At 44.2% G+C, this 13705-nt stretch overlaps 1 protein-coding gene across 1 annotated transcript in view; it reads right to left on the bottom strand.

Moving 5' to 3' along the window:
* Positions 1–447: 447 nt before the first annotated feature.
* Positions 448–13705, bottom strand: part of epha6 (eph receptor A6) — a 101565-nt gene continuing 88307 nt past the window's right edge. Inside the window, exons 9-17 of the mRNA XM_040201635.2 lie at positions 12360–12430; positions 11040–11165; positions 10417–10602; positions 6756–6817; positions 6043–6252; positions 5251–5400; positions 3518–3711; positions 3022–3171; positions 448–2571 (exon numbers count right to left, since the gene is read on the bottom strand). Of these exons, the coding sequence (XP_040057569.2) occupies positions 2457–2571; positions 3022–3171; positions 3518–3711; positions 5251–5400; positions 6043–6252; positions 6756–6817; positions 10417–10602; positions 11040–11165; positions 12360–12430 (1264 nt within the window). The 3' untranslated portion in view covers positions 448–2456. The remainder of the gene's footprint in view (positions 2572–3021; positions 3172–3517; positions 3712–5250; positions 5401–6042; positions 6253–6755; positions 6818–10416; positions 10603–11039; positions 11166–12359; positions 12431–13705) is intronic.

Raw genomic sequence — 13705 nt, 5'->3', positions numbered from 1 at the left:
CCCTCCATCCTGCTGCGTTTGATTTACCAGTCCAACTCGGGCTTAATTTAACCTGTTTGTCTCGTTCCTCATTCAATCGTAATGGAGGTTATACGAGGAAGGAATGAAGCAAACTCTGAGAAGAAAACATATCCCATTTATTTAGGGTATTATTTATCTTTTCCATAATGCTTGTGGGAATTCAATTTGTCGGTTCTGGAGCTGGTCAGTGGTCCAGTGGTCCGACAGCTCCATCTCATGGTGATAAGGTCTGTGCACGACTTCATGGAAGCAACCAAGACGTGGTGTAAAAACGATTCACAAAAATAAATGCGGCTAACTCTGTAATAGCTCGCTCCTTCATTTCACAACATCAAAAACATGATGATCTATTCCTTTAAATCAATGCTGTTCACCGTGTTTTTTGTTAAAAACGGCAACAAAATGAAATGAGCAGTCAACCACCAGAACTGTTTATCTTTATTTGCAAATAAATATTCGCTGTAACCGCCTCTTACAGTGTGCAAGATCTACAACATCTCTTTGGAAATTATAAAAAAATAAAATACAAGAATTATAAGTATACTTGTACTTTGTACAAAAGAACGTTCTAACATTGCTCAGCAGTAGAACATGCTAAACAAACAGCATCTGATATTCTCCGTACTCTGTAGAGGGGGTGGTGAAAGTGAGCGCGTGCGTGCTAATCTGTGTGTGTGTGTGTGTGTGTGTGTGTGTTTCTTCCTATTGCTGCAGGCCTCGATGCATAACGGATCTCTGGATCCTGTTTGCCTTCGACATTAATCCTCAAGCGACCCCCCCCCCCCCCCCCTCTTGAATATGGAGTAAGTACAACTCAAACTGTTGGCTAGGTCCGGTAACGGCACTGAAACGTAAGAACCGCTCTAAAGTGTTTGTCTCTTATGGTTAACAGACTGTAAGGCATTCTGTGTGTGTGTGTGTGTGTTGCTGTTAGAATGACACAGTTGTGATGCTGCTGTTTGTGTGTACCGCCTCTTTCCATCCACCGGCTTGTGGCTACTTCTGCTATTCCCAAACTCAACTAGCTAACTATGTCCTGCAGCACTGCCTATTCACCACTGACTAAACCAATGAGGAACTTTTCCCATTTTAATGTTAAACGTTTCACAACTCGACTACTCACCTACTGCAGATCCAACGTTTTGCACTTCCCACTACGTCTATGTACACCGATTTGCCGTAATGCCACTAACGCCACAACCTTTATGCAACATAAGAACATACTGGAGTAGTTGACTCCCAGAAGTGCACTGAATTAGTGCACGTGTGCAAGCGGAATTAAAAAAAAAAGCAAACATGAATGTAAATGAAAGCACTTCGGCTTGTTCTGAAGAACCATATAAGCCCGTGGTACGTTTCCAGACGGTTTCGAACACCTCCTGTCTAAGCTCCGTGAACATTCATATGTTAAGACGGTGGAGATTGTGTACTTTCAGGCAACGTGTAACACAATCAGAAAAACGTATCAGGCTTATCACACGACTGTGAGCACGCTGGTCGCTGATAACCGTCGGAATGGACTTGTATGGTTGTTCATCTGAAGGCAACAGATCCAGTTCCACGAGTTCAGCATGTGACGATAAAGGTGGATGGTGGGGGGTGAACCCTCATGTTTACAACAAGTCAACAACAGTTCTGCCATTGCACAATTCTTCATTTCTCTCTGAGATACCGAGGTGACTGCATAATACTGTATTGCTGATTTGGATAAAAATCTTCAATAAATAAAACATCTTGAATAAGAACCAGATTTACTAGGGCTTTCACATACAGGACTGCACATATATAGATATTAGGTTATGATAATAATTATTGATTAATTGTCTATACACTTTTAAACATTCAAGAATTCTCTGTCACTTGCTTCTCACTTCTTTCTTCAAGTATTAGCACACCAGATGCTCTGGTTAAACTAAAGCAATGCAAATTATACCAATCATGATATATAAATGACCAAACTCCAAAATAAAAGATATCGAGAATACGTTTTCCAAATACTTTTTGTTTGCACAACCAATAGCAGCTAAATGAGCACATAACTTGGAGCAACAAAAGGAAAATTGAAAAAAGTAAAGATTTAGTAGATTATGTTTGAAAATCTACATCTAGATATTGTTGCTCCACACAAATGACTGCTGCTGCAACAAGGCATTACATTCCCCTAAGAGAAGGCCGGGGCCAGTCTTTGAAGTCCATCGGGCCGCGACAGTCTGGCAGAGCCAGTCACACTGGGTGTTGGGTGTACAGCGTCTGTTACTGCTGGACGTGAGGGAGACCAGGGGGTCAGTCTGCGGAGTGGTGGTCCGTCCGGTGACCTCCTGTACGAGGGGGGCTGAGACTCAGGCACCGGCCGTGGAGCGTCTGTCCAGTGGTCTAGACTTCACTTCCCTCTGGTCCATCCATCCGTCCATCCCAGGTCGTGTCACGGGGCGCCCTCATACATGGAAGCCCTTCTCCTGTTCGTGCAGCAGCTGAAGGCGGAGGGTCTGCACGCTGCTGGAGATCCGCCTCTGGTGGCCGATCAGCTCCACCCCTATACGCCTCACATCTCTAGGGCCGAGAGGGGAGGCAGAGAAACGCACGCGCACGCTTTAGGTCTTACTTGTGGGTACTTTTTGTTTGGTGGAGGCAGTGTGAGTTTCATCTGCGGCCCCCTCGGTCATATGTCGGCGTGAGTGAGGATGGACAAAATCATTTAAATCACATCCCCTTTCAGTCTCTGTCAGACCACTTTGTGTATCCAACCACAGGGGCTCAATCAACCAATCAAAAAAAGGGGAGCAAACATGTTTTTATAAATGATTGATGGAATTATTAGCGTGTAAATTTGGCACACTTTGAAAGCTCCCTCAAAGAATCACAAAATACATGCACAGTTTCAATAGTATTCCTCGTAATAAGTAGACTGAACATGGTCCCTCTGAAGCCCAACTCCTACAACAAAGACGGTCCTATTTGGTTTCAGGCGATTCAATAATAGCCGTATTTTGTGCTACTCACTCGATACTCATCCTTGCAACAGAATCCAATGTGTTGTAGCCAGCTGCCATGAAATTGCTCTTGTATTGACTCATCTTAATGGCGTCCAGCCAGTCGCCGATGGATATGAACATTGGGTAGTCCATCTCCTCCCCCGGAGATTCGGGAAGACTGATACAAAAAAACAAACAAACAAGAAGAGCGGATGATGATGTCAGGTCCTGCTGGTATTTTAGAGCATCTCAAGAGGTGGACTACCGACCTCGTTGGTTTACAGTTCTCAGACTGACACACACTTGGTTTATACGTTAATGCGTCAGTAGTGAGAGCTTTTCACAGGCCTCCTTTACCAGGCGAGTCACCGTACCTTTGCCCGGCTTCAGAAGAGATGACCTATCACAGCTCCCCCTTCAATGCAACTCAAATAACTCTGTTATGCTTGAAAAATGTGGTCACCTCCGCTGAAATGAACTTGCGAGGCATTTATTTTTTCTTAAAGCACTATTCAATAGCGTACCTCTGAATGTCCTCTACCAGCGGCAACAGGCTGCTGGGGTTACGGATCAGTTTATCGAAGAAGGAAACAACATCAGTGAATTTGGGCCGATGACTCCTCTCCTTCTGCCAGCAGTGCAGCATCAGCTGGTGCAGGGCCACAGGGCATCCCATCGGCGCAGGCAGCCGGTATCCTTCTTCAATTGAGAGAATCACCTGGAGAGACAGTTGAATGCGAAGAAAGATGAGGTCTAAATGTGGAGAAAAAGGGCTGCTGTGTTAGAATTTAATCAACTTGGAAGATTCATCTATTCGGTGCATGGGAGCTTTAGATGGAGACTTGAGATTGTGATTCGTATTTGATCTTGCAGACTGCAGCAGACCAGACAAAGACGTTTCATCTTCTAAATTATATGGAGCGTTGTTTGGCATTGTACGGATTTGCTTATGGATGTGTGGTGCCAATAAGTCAACCTACAAAAATGATAGAAAAACTACTCTTTAAATATCTTATCTTTCAAAAATCCATCCTCGGGGACCTTTGCCTGTCCAGCTGTAAGCCTTCAGCCAAAGAGGCAGATTACCTACTTGATCCTTCAGGTATCCTTAACGTTGTGTGTAAGCTTCTACCACTTCCCGTAACCTCCTCTGCCTCCTTGTATGTTTAATTCCCAGACGAGTTTGAACTTAAACTTTCAGCCACGTGCCCGGACGTTAATCTGCACTGACAATCCCAAAACACCTACGGCACACAAACATAAACCCCTTCTTCATCGAATCTGATAGCGTGTGTTACTGATCTCCATGTCGTATCGGTGCGTCTACGGGAAAGTAGAGATCCGCGTATCTTGGCGGGGAGCCGCGGTAAGTGGCTGACCAGGAACAGATAGTGTTTGGCTGGTTTTGCGGCTCGGCTGGCCTTTTGCTTTGGAAAGCACATCTAAGCAATTCCCAGACAACCAAACAATCCGCCCCAAACCCCCGGGACCTCAGTGGATGTGTGTGTGTGTCTGTGTGTCTGCGGCGATGCGTACGGGCCTGTGTGTGAGGGGTTGAAGGGATTACGGCGGAGCTTTCACACTCAGCGGAGAGAGGGATGGAGCCGCTTCCGCCGTGGCCCCTCCAATCCATGAACGCGGCCCGGGGATCAGCGGGTTGCCGCACTGAACCCACAGCTTTAAACTCCCCCCTCCATCAGCCCAAAGTCCTCTGACCCTCTGACCTTCAACGCTCTCTTCCTTTCCCTCTCGCTCAGCTTTCGTTTTATCCTTTTTGGTGAATCTCACCAGCGTAGCTGTTCCTCCCCTCCTGTCTCTCAGGGGTAAGCTTTTCATGTTAGGAAAAAGTCAGGGAGCCGGTTAAAGGGCAGCAATTTCAACCGACATAATGGAAAATAAACTCAGAATTTACTCGACGGAGCAAGGCTTGAATCCAGGAGTCAAGATTGAGGGACGCTGTGGTGCTAGAGGTTAGAGAGCCGGGCTTGTGACGAGAATATTTGTGGAAGCAGCACTGACAAGTCTCTTCCATCCACGGGAATGATCCCTGAGACGCCTCAGAGGAATCCCCTTAAAGGAATGGTTCATGAAGGCATACACCAGCATGTTCATGCAGCTGTGTCACTGGTTTGTAGCTACCATTGAGGGCGGACAACGTTTAAAATTCAGATCTGTAATGCTAAAGAACATTTTCCAGCTTCTCATGTGTCACAAACACAAGTAAACAGCCGTTCTTATGGCTGCCAGTAATACTCACATCCTGATTGGACATTTCCCAGTATGGCCGCTCCCCGTATGACATCACTTCCCACATGACGATGCCATAACTCCAGGCGTCGCTGGCCGAGGAGAACTTCCTGTATGAGATGGCCTCTGGAGCGGTCCATCGGATGGGGATCTTACCTCCCTGTTCACACACAGACACAGTGAACACTCGTGGGGGGGGCGATTGAATCTGGTAAATCACATAAAGTAGAGCTCGGTACCGCCCCATTTTACAGCATCTCCTTTACGCAACGACCTTGTGTGTGGAAGAAGAGTAGGCACAGAATTAAAGTGAACCGGTTTTGTGTGTTGTGGTGCAAACACAGAGAAGGAGACACAGAGTAGCTCTCGTAACCTCTCGGTACGACTCGGTAAATTGATTTGCAATTTATTCGATCTCTACTGATTCAGAGTTCAAGACTCTTCTTTTAATGGGGTTCAAGGAGAAAAAAAAAGGCAAAACTTGCTGCTGAGAAAAGGAGGAAATGAAAATACTATGATTGCCTTCCAACCCCCTGAAGTGTTTCAGCTCATTTCTAAGAGGAGAAATTGGCTTTCAGACAATATGACACTAATGTGTGAACTGATGTAAAATCCTACGTGACATCTGACCTTTTCATTCCCCATAACACAAAACTCCAGTACGTCCCACGGAACTGCATTCTTCTCGGGGTTGAAAACGAACGCTACGTAGCAAAAATGAAACGCCTCCATCCCTCCGGGTTGACGGTTTCCATTTAGTCAAGCCGTTAAGGGCCAATGGTGCACCGTATCGGATGCGTACCGTGGTGGTGTAGGCGGCCTCCGGGTCGTCCTCCAGCACTCGGGACAGGCCGAAGTCGGACACTTTGCACACCAGGTTGCTGTTGACCAGGATGTTCCGAGCCGCCAGGTCTCGGTGCACGTAGCCCATGTCGGACAGGTACTTCATGCCCGAGGCGATGCCACGCAGCATGCCGACCAGCTGGATGACGGTGAAGTGGCCGTCATGTTGCTGATAAGGGAGAGCAGGGTGACGAGAACAGTGAGCAAAGAAAAGCCAGCATTGATAAAAAGAGATCAGGAGGTTGTGGCACCGACAGAAACATGATGTTGTGTGTGGAGCATAATAGCATTCGCTTTTGAAATACTTGGTTTCGTAAAGGAGCACAAATGGTTTGTTTAGAATGATCCTGGCACTTTATTGGTAGAACAAAGTGTTCCCATTCCAGCTTCTTGAGACAAAATGAATGATTTTCTTAGTTTTCACAAATATTCTACTGTGCTTGTGCAGCTGTGAGCAATAACCTTAATTTATGGAGGGTAATCTCGCCACCCCCCCCCAGCGGCAAAAACACAGAAGGTAGTTTTGATTTAACAGACTGAGACACAAAGACCTTCAGAACTATTGTGATGGTTTTCTCTTTTTTTTTTTTAAAGCTATATTTATATGAGCTTTTTTTTGTCATATGTATTTTTCTCCAACCCGAGGCTGAAAGCAGACGAAAACAGTCTCACCCTCAGAAATGAGTCCAGTGATCCGTTTTCCACGTACTCCACCACAATCATCACAGGCCGGCCTGCAAACACAAACACAACAAGCGGATTATTTGTACAAGGTTTTTTATTTTTATTTGCTGTTATGGATTTGTTTTGAGAGTGTACCGGGGAGGACAAAATGACTTCATCCCCGAGCCACTTCCATTGGCCCAATAAACTAGTGACTGGCACTTTGTCTGTGATTAGATTTTCTAATAGTAATATTAGTAATTATATTTCTAAAAGTAAATATGAAGGTTAATATTCTTTATTGTGTTGAAAAACTATTTCATTTCATTTGGACCACGAATAGATTACACTGCAAATTAACTGCAATCATTTTTAACAAAGTGTTATTTGTTGTTATTGCCAAAATGTTATTGACACCTAAACTTGTGCATACAGATATCAAATGGCAACAGGGAAGAAAAACTGGACAGCATGATCATTTATTAACAAAGGCCATCAAACTATTAGTCAAGGGACGATGGCCCCAAATGATCCCCTGATGAAGCACACGATAATCTTCATTAGTGGCATATTGGTCCATATTTACTCCGGTAAACACTGACAAAATCATACTGTGTGCGTGCGTGTGTGCGTGTGTGTGTGTACCTGCCAGTCTGAGACAAAAAGAGGGCTGGGAAATCACCCAGGCAGTCAGAGGTTGATTGAAACATTGAGTCCAGACGCTCTATTCATAAAGCCCTCCCGACCCTTTAAACAGGATCTATTCACCGTATTCACTTCATGCATGACATGAAGCGTTGGTTCAGAAACAGGTCTAAACTGCCTCCCTCCAAATGTTATTGTTCCCCCACAGACTTTCCCTGCGGTGTTGCTGATTGACCGGTTCACAGCTGAGAGGCAGATGTCCCGACCTGTGTGCCGCCGGCGAGCTGTGAAACATTCTGAGCTGCTCGAAAGAGAAAGTCAAAGTGAAGAGAAACCGCGGTGCCGCACTCCGGGTTCAAGACAGCTCTTTTCCTCACGTGGGAATGTGAAAAATCACACAGTGAAAGGTCTTACTCAAAATGTCTTAATGTCGAAGCAGAGATGTGTAATAGCTGTGACAGACACACAGTGTTAGTGGTGGTAAATTCTTATACCAGCTTCAGAAGAACTAGGACTATAATAAATATTTATTTGATTAGTTGCATTCAAGATTTTTAATGTTTGAAAATGCATATATATATATATATATATATATATATATATATATATATATATAATGTCACATCCACATTGAGTACAGATGTACTCAATGTGGATGTTTCAGGATCAAATAAGTTTCAGGAAAGTTTTAGCAGCCTTGATTTGCAGTTGCAGAAATGTGCAATGCATGTTGGTTTAGGTTGTAAACGGTTGGTTGGATTTAGGCGACAAAGTGTTTGGTTTGGGTATTTGCAGGTAAGGAGCAAAAACGTAAAACTTATCGACTGTGTGACATTCACCTTTAAGCAGCTTGAATTAGTTTTTTCTTAAAAGTGATCAAAGCTGAATCCAGCATCAACATGGGAATGTTGCTCGTAACCCCACAGTGCCGTCACCAGAGAAAAGAAGGCTCGTGGGTACATGGATGGATGCATGGATGGATGAGAAGACATTCTTCAGACCAAACAGGCACATGATGTTGCTTTCTTTTTCTTAAACCACAAAATTGTATCCTCGTACCCTTAAATTTGCAGATACTTTCCTCCGACACCAATCCAGAAGGGACAGGCAGCAAATGATTTGATCAAGCTTGGCTCTCCCGAGCTAATTAGCGGGGCCTGGAAACAATATATACTTATGTAGTGCAGCGCCTCAACAAAAACAAACGCACCTGTTTACCAGAGTCAAATGTGTCACCTGTTATTTTGGAGCAGGTATAGCAGTCCGTCACAGCACAATACACTCCATAATTAGTCTCTGAAGAACAACAGCAGATGTGGGGAGTGAACAATGGAGAAAGTGAGAGGAAGGCAACGATAGAGGCGGGCAGACAGACGAGCGATAGGAATAATGCGTCTCTATATGTGATACCCCAGCTGCCAAGCACAAATGGCTTTTGATTGCATGATTTAGTGTGTATTGGATTGTGCGTGTCTGTGTTTGCAGGCACGATTGGAAATGGTTTGCTCTGAACTTCCTCTCTTATAAAATGCAGATGGAAGAAATTACGATAAACTGGTTATTTATCTTATTTTAGATTGAAGCGATTTTACGGAATATATTTCATGCTTTTTACTTTGTGTGTGGCGCCCCGACGGCTCATATAAAAAACAATGGTGAAATAAAATACAGCCATACCGTCACCTCACATTAATCTACTGAAAGTAATTTGATTTAGTTCATCTCAAGTAATATTTAAGTGTAACTGTAACAAACTCATGACCAGTGAAGTGAAAGTCCAGGGCTTTTTTATTTTTCAGTTGAGGTTTTGTTTACTAGTTGAGAAATAAATGATTTGTAAGAAGCAGAGCCTGAACTTTGTTTTACTTTAAAGTTTCTCAGGAATAAGCACAAGAAATAAATTATGAGTTCAAGGGTTTGTGATGTTGTTGGTAAGAAGTAAGTAAGTAACAACAGAAAGAAAAAGAACACAATTAATGCCAGATGCAAAAATGTGACTGTGAAAATGCTTCCATTCAAAAATAAAGACCTTTTGAACGCCTTTTCTGTGAAGCCAGTAGCCGCTGTTGACCTCTGACCTCTAAAACCCTTCCCGGCCTCAGTCACTCAAAATGTTTTGCTTTTATAATCACATGTCTAACCAGAGAAATCCTCTCAGTGTTGCGTGGGAGGACTTTTGGCTTCGGATGATGATCAACTATAAAAACTACAGTTTAAATCAATTCATGCAAAACATCAGTAATCAGCTGCTCCGACGCTGTAGTGGCAGCATCGGCCTTTGAAGACCCCTCTCGGCTGAATCCTTGTCAGCGGGGGTCAGAGCCGAGATGTGTCCTCTGTTCGTGGGAGGGGAGGGTTTGGGCTGTGTGTGTGTGTGTGTGTGTGTGTGTGTGTGTGTGTCTGTGCATATTTATATTCACAGCAGTGTCTCAGTTTATACAAACCCTGTAAAAACAACCATATGTTGGGCAGGGGGCGCCCAGTAAAACAGAGCTCGTTAACAAGTCCACACACACGGACACTTTTCGTAGCTAAAGCGTATTCCTGCACATGAAAATGCACTCGCACACAAGATAAACGCACGCACACACCAGCACTGTGAATACGTGCAGGGGATAACGCACACTCAAAGCGACACAAAACTTTGCATGTAAACAACACAGACCACTTTATCTTGTAAATACAGAGAAAATCACACAGTGACTTGACAGACAAACAGACATGAATTCATCCGTCAGACTGCGGTTAACACTGTGATGGATAAATACATAGCAATTAAAAATGCTCTTGTTATATTTTGTTTGGCTTCTAGAGGAATCGGTTGTGGAAAGTGCAACTATTTGGTTTCTCGTGCTTAGAATCACATTCGGACCCAACATTTTAACTGAAGTGAAGATTTAAAAAAAGAGTCTGACCCAAATGAGAGGTCATATTTGCTTGGTTTCATCAGCAGCTTGCAGGAGATTGGCAGTGAATGTGCACAGTTACCAAGTGTACCTGAACGTTTCCCCATAATCCGACTTACTTTTAGTGACGACGCCCTCCAGCCTGATTATGTTGGGGTGGTCAAACTGGCCCATGATTGACGCCTCGCGCAGGAAGTCCCGCCTTTGGCGCTCTACGTATCCGCCCTTCAGTGTCTTTATTGCCACGGCGATCTCCTTCTTCCCCGGTGTTCTCAGGCGGCCGCTGCACACCTCGCCAAACTCACCTGAAGTGTACGCGCGCGCACACACACACACACACACACACACACACACACACACACACACACACACACACACACACACACACACACACACACACACACACACACACACACACACACACACACACACTTTATCACTATCAGAAATCAGATGCAGCACAATCTGCCACCTGAGGGCACTGTTGCGGTTTCTATCTAAACTGCAGCATTATTGCATCTTCTCTGATTACTTCAACTTAATGAAATTCTCTCTTTCCACCTTCTTAAAATAGCCTCGGATCTATTGTCACATTTTCTTTTGTTCTTTAAACCAGTTAAGCTTTAATATTCCTACAGTCTTCACAGTGAAAATGACAGTGAGACACTGGCATCGTCTTTAGTGTGAACAATGGAGGCGGAGGGGCCCGTGTGTGTGTGTGTGTGTGTGTGTGTGCGCATACCGGCTCCGATGACCCTCTCGATGCGGATCCTGGAGGGGTCGATCTCCTTGGTGAACTCGTGGACAGCCTGTGTCGGGTCTTCGTATGTATCAGGGTCCACGTACGTCTTTATTCCCGGGAAAGGGACTGTGGGGACACAGACAAAGATCCTATGAGTTTGTGTATTCAAATTAAAGAATGTCAGAGAAGCGACTACATTACTGCTTCTGCTTCCATTGCCGTTATTACTACTTCTACTATAACTGCAGCTGCTGTGGCTACAAATCCACTCAACAAGGGCACGCTGGCTCATCTGAAGCAACCAGGAGGCGCACGCACGCACGCACGCACGCAGTGCTCGTTCGTCCTCTTTCTTTTGCTGAGAATCAGCAGGGTCTTTTCACCGGGGCGAGGTCTCAGCCTCTATTTTAAGCAAGTGTTCACCCTGCTGAAGTGTCCTTGAGCAAGTCAGCGACTCTTTAACAGGCTGCCGCTGTTCTGCCCTCTGACCCCGATCTCAGTGGAGGGGGGCCAGGGGAGGAGGGGAGGAGAGGGGCCGGCTGGACAAAAGCCCTGTTTTGTGGGCATTGGATCGATACAGCCGTCGCAAAGCCCCCAAAATAAAACACAGTGAGCTTCTCTGTGATTTATAAACTGGCAAAAGCCCAAAAATCCTCTCCAAGCTTCTGCTAAGCAACACACCTAGAGCCGGGACAATACACACGGTGGTAGAAGGTATGAGCTTTAATGTGGGCTATTACACTGGCAGCTTGTTAGCTACCCTCAGAAAACAAATCTCATGTAGAATTTGATTATACGTTTTCTGCCTTTCCTCTCAGAAGTGTCTCATTTCTTTGTCCTCTCCTGTCCTCCTCTTACCCCGCAGCATTCTTGTTTCTCTCCCCACTCGGTTTCTCCTCCTGCAATCTCCGCGTTTATCGCCCCAGTCGTTTTCTTTAGGCCCACTTTCTTTTCTTTTTTCAGCTCTCATTACAATTTTTGTTTTTTCATGTCGGAAATGAAAAGTTAGGAAAGAAAAAAAAGGAGGCCAGAGAAAGAGACGTACAAGAGTGCAGCGGCAGACAGCTCGCTACGTAACAAGATTCTTCAAAAACAAAGGAAAGAAAAGCTCTGGTAGGAGAGCAAATGGACGAAAGAGACAAACAGATAAAGGAAAATGGTGGTCTGAATCATTTTGCTCAAATGCAACATTTTTTCACATTTCTCTTGATACTTTTACAATAAAAGTCCATTTTTGCGTTTCTGTGTAAGCTTGCAGCATCATCACCATGCAAATGAAGGTTATTTGTTGACTCGAGAAAAATAGACAGATTGATTTACCTTGTCCATTCTGATAATCTGTCCTCCTTTTCTCTTCTGGAGACATCTTGGCCTTAAAGTACCACTGACACCTGGAAAACAAATTGAGGGATGAAGTTAAAGTCAAAATCAAACGGCAGAGAAACAAACACAGCTTCGGTGCATATGAGCGAGAATGAAACTGAATAAAAGCAAACAATGTTGCAAGGTTCTTCATTTTTGGTAATTTTTGGTAGGCGAGATGGTTTACAGATTAAGTTGATGAAATGCAAATGGTAGTGGTGTGTAGAAATATACACATAAACACACACATTCAAAATGCTTGAGAGAAATATAGTTAATGGAATTCACAAAGAGAATTAAACGCATCACCTGATTTAAAAACTCTCCTCCTGTGTGTGTGTGTGTGTGTTTGTCTGGGCGCTGAGACAACGAGAGACAGTCAATGGCTGATAAAACGCTGCTGCCAAGAAAGTCTCAAAAGCTGAGAGATTAGATGACAGCATGTGCAGAAGACCAGAGAGGGATTTATCCAAATAGATGCTTGAATGCTAAAATAAAAAGTGAGGAAAACACAAACTACCCCTTCAGAAACACACAGGAGAAAAAAAGACACAACACATTGAGACAAAATATTAAAAAGAACGCCTGAGAACTGCTGAGTGTTGAATACATAAATAATGCCACGTTATTCTGAATGTAAGTCTTTTAAAATTGTCTCGTTTTCTAAGTTTGTTTTTCTGCCTCTTTAGTGATCGAAAATGAGTTTAGTTATATGTGTCAATGACATGGTCACGTTTACAGTTACTCATCATGGTTGAAAGCAACCCTGTAGTATTGCTGATAGTTATTATACATTTAGAAAAGGTCTAGACACGGACTATCAGCTGTGTTCGGTCCAACTTCAACTCAATTCAATTGACTATTTCAACTTCAAAAAAATATATATATAATGTTTGTTTATAATGTGAAGCGAGGGCGGTTGGCTCGGTAACCGTGGTCACCAACAAAAACAACGGCAGAGAGGACTGTCTTACCTTTTAAAAGTATTAAAATGATGAGTACAGTCAGTAAATCAGGAGTCAAAATGCCCACAAAGTACTCGGGGAGAAAGTTCTTGCTTATACTAATGTGTGTGGGATCGTGTGATCGCATGCGAGCCTCCTCCTTGAAGACTCAACATAATCCCGGTTGCCACATTAGAGGCGGTGTCAGGGGGGCTCCGAGCCGCGGGTTGCCAGATTGGGCTTCGGCTAAGTGAAATCTGTGGGATCCTGGACACTGATAGACAGAGCCGATAACACGGCGGCCAATAACCGGCTGGCAGGGCAGGGAGGGGATTTGGAACGCCGCTGTTGACCTCTGGT

The sequence above is a fragment of the Gasterosteus aculeatus genome, chromosome 16, assembly GCF_964276395.1.
Source record: "Gasterosteus aculeatus chromosome 16, fGasAcu3.hap1.1, whole genome shotgun sequence".
Lineage (NCBI taxonomy): Eukaryota > Metazoa > Chordata > Actinopteri > Perciformes > Gasterosteidae > Gasterosteus > Gasterosteus aculeatus.
This window is presented reverse-complemented; position numbering and strand designations above follow the sequence as displayed.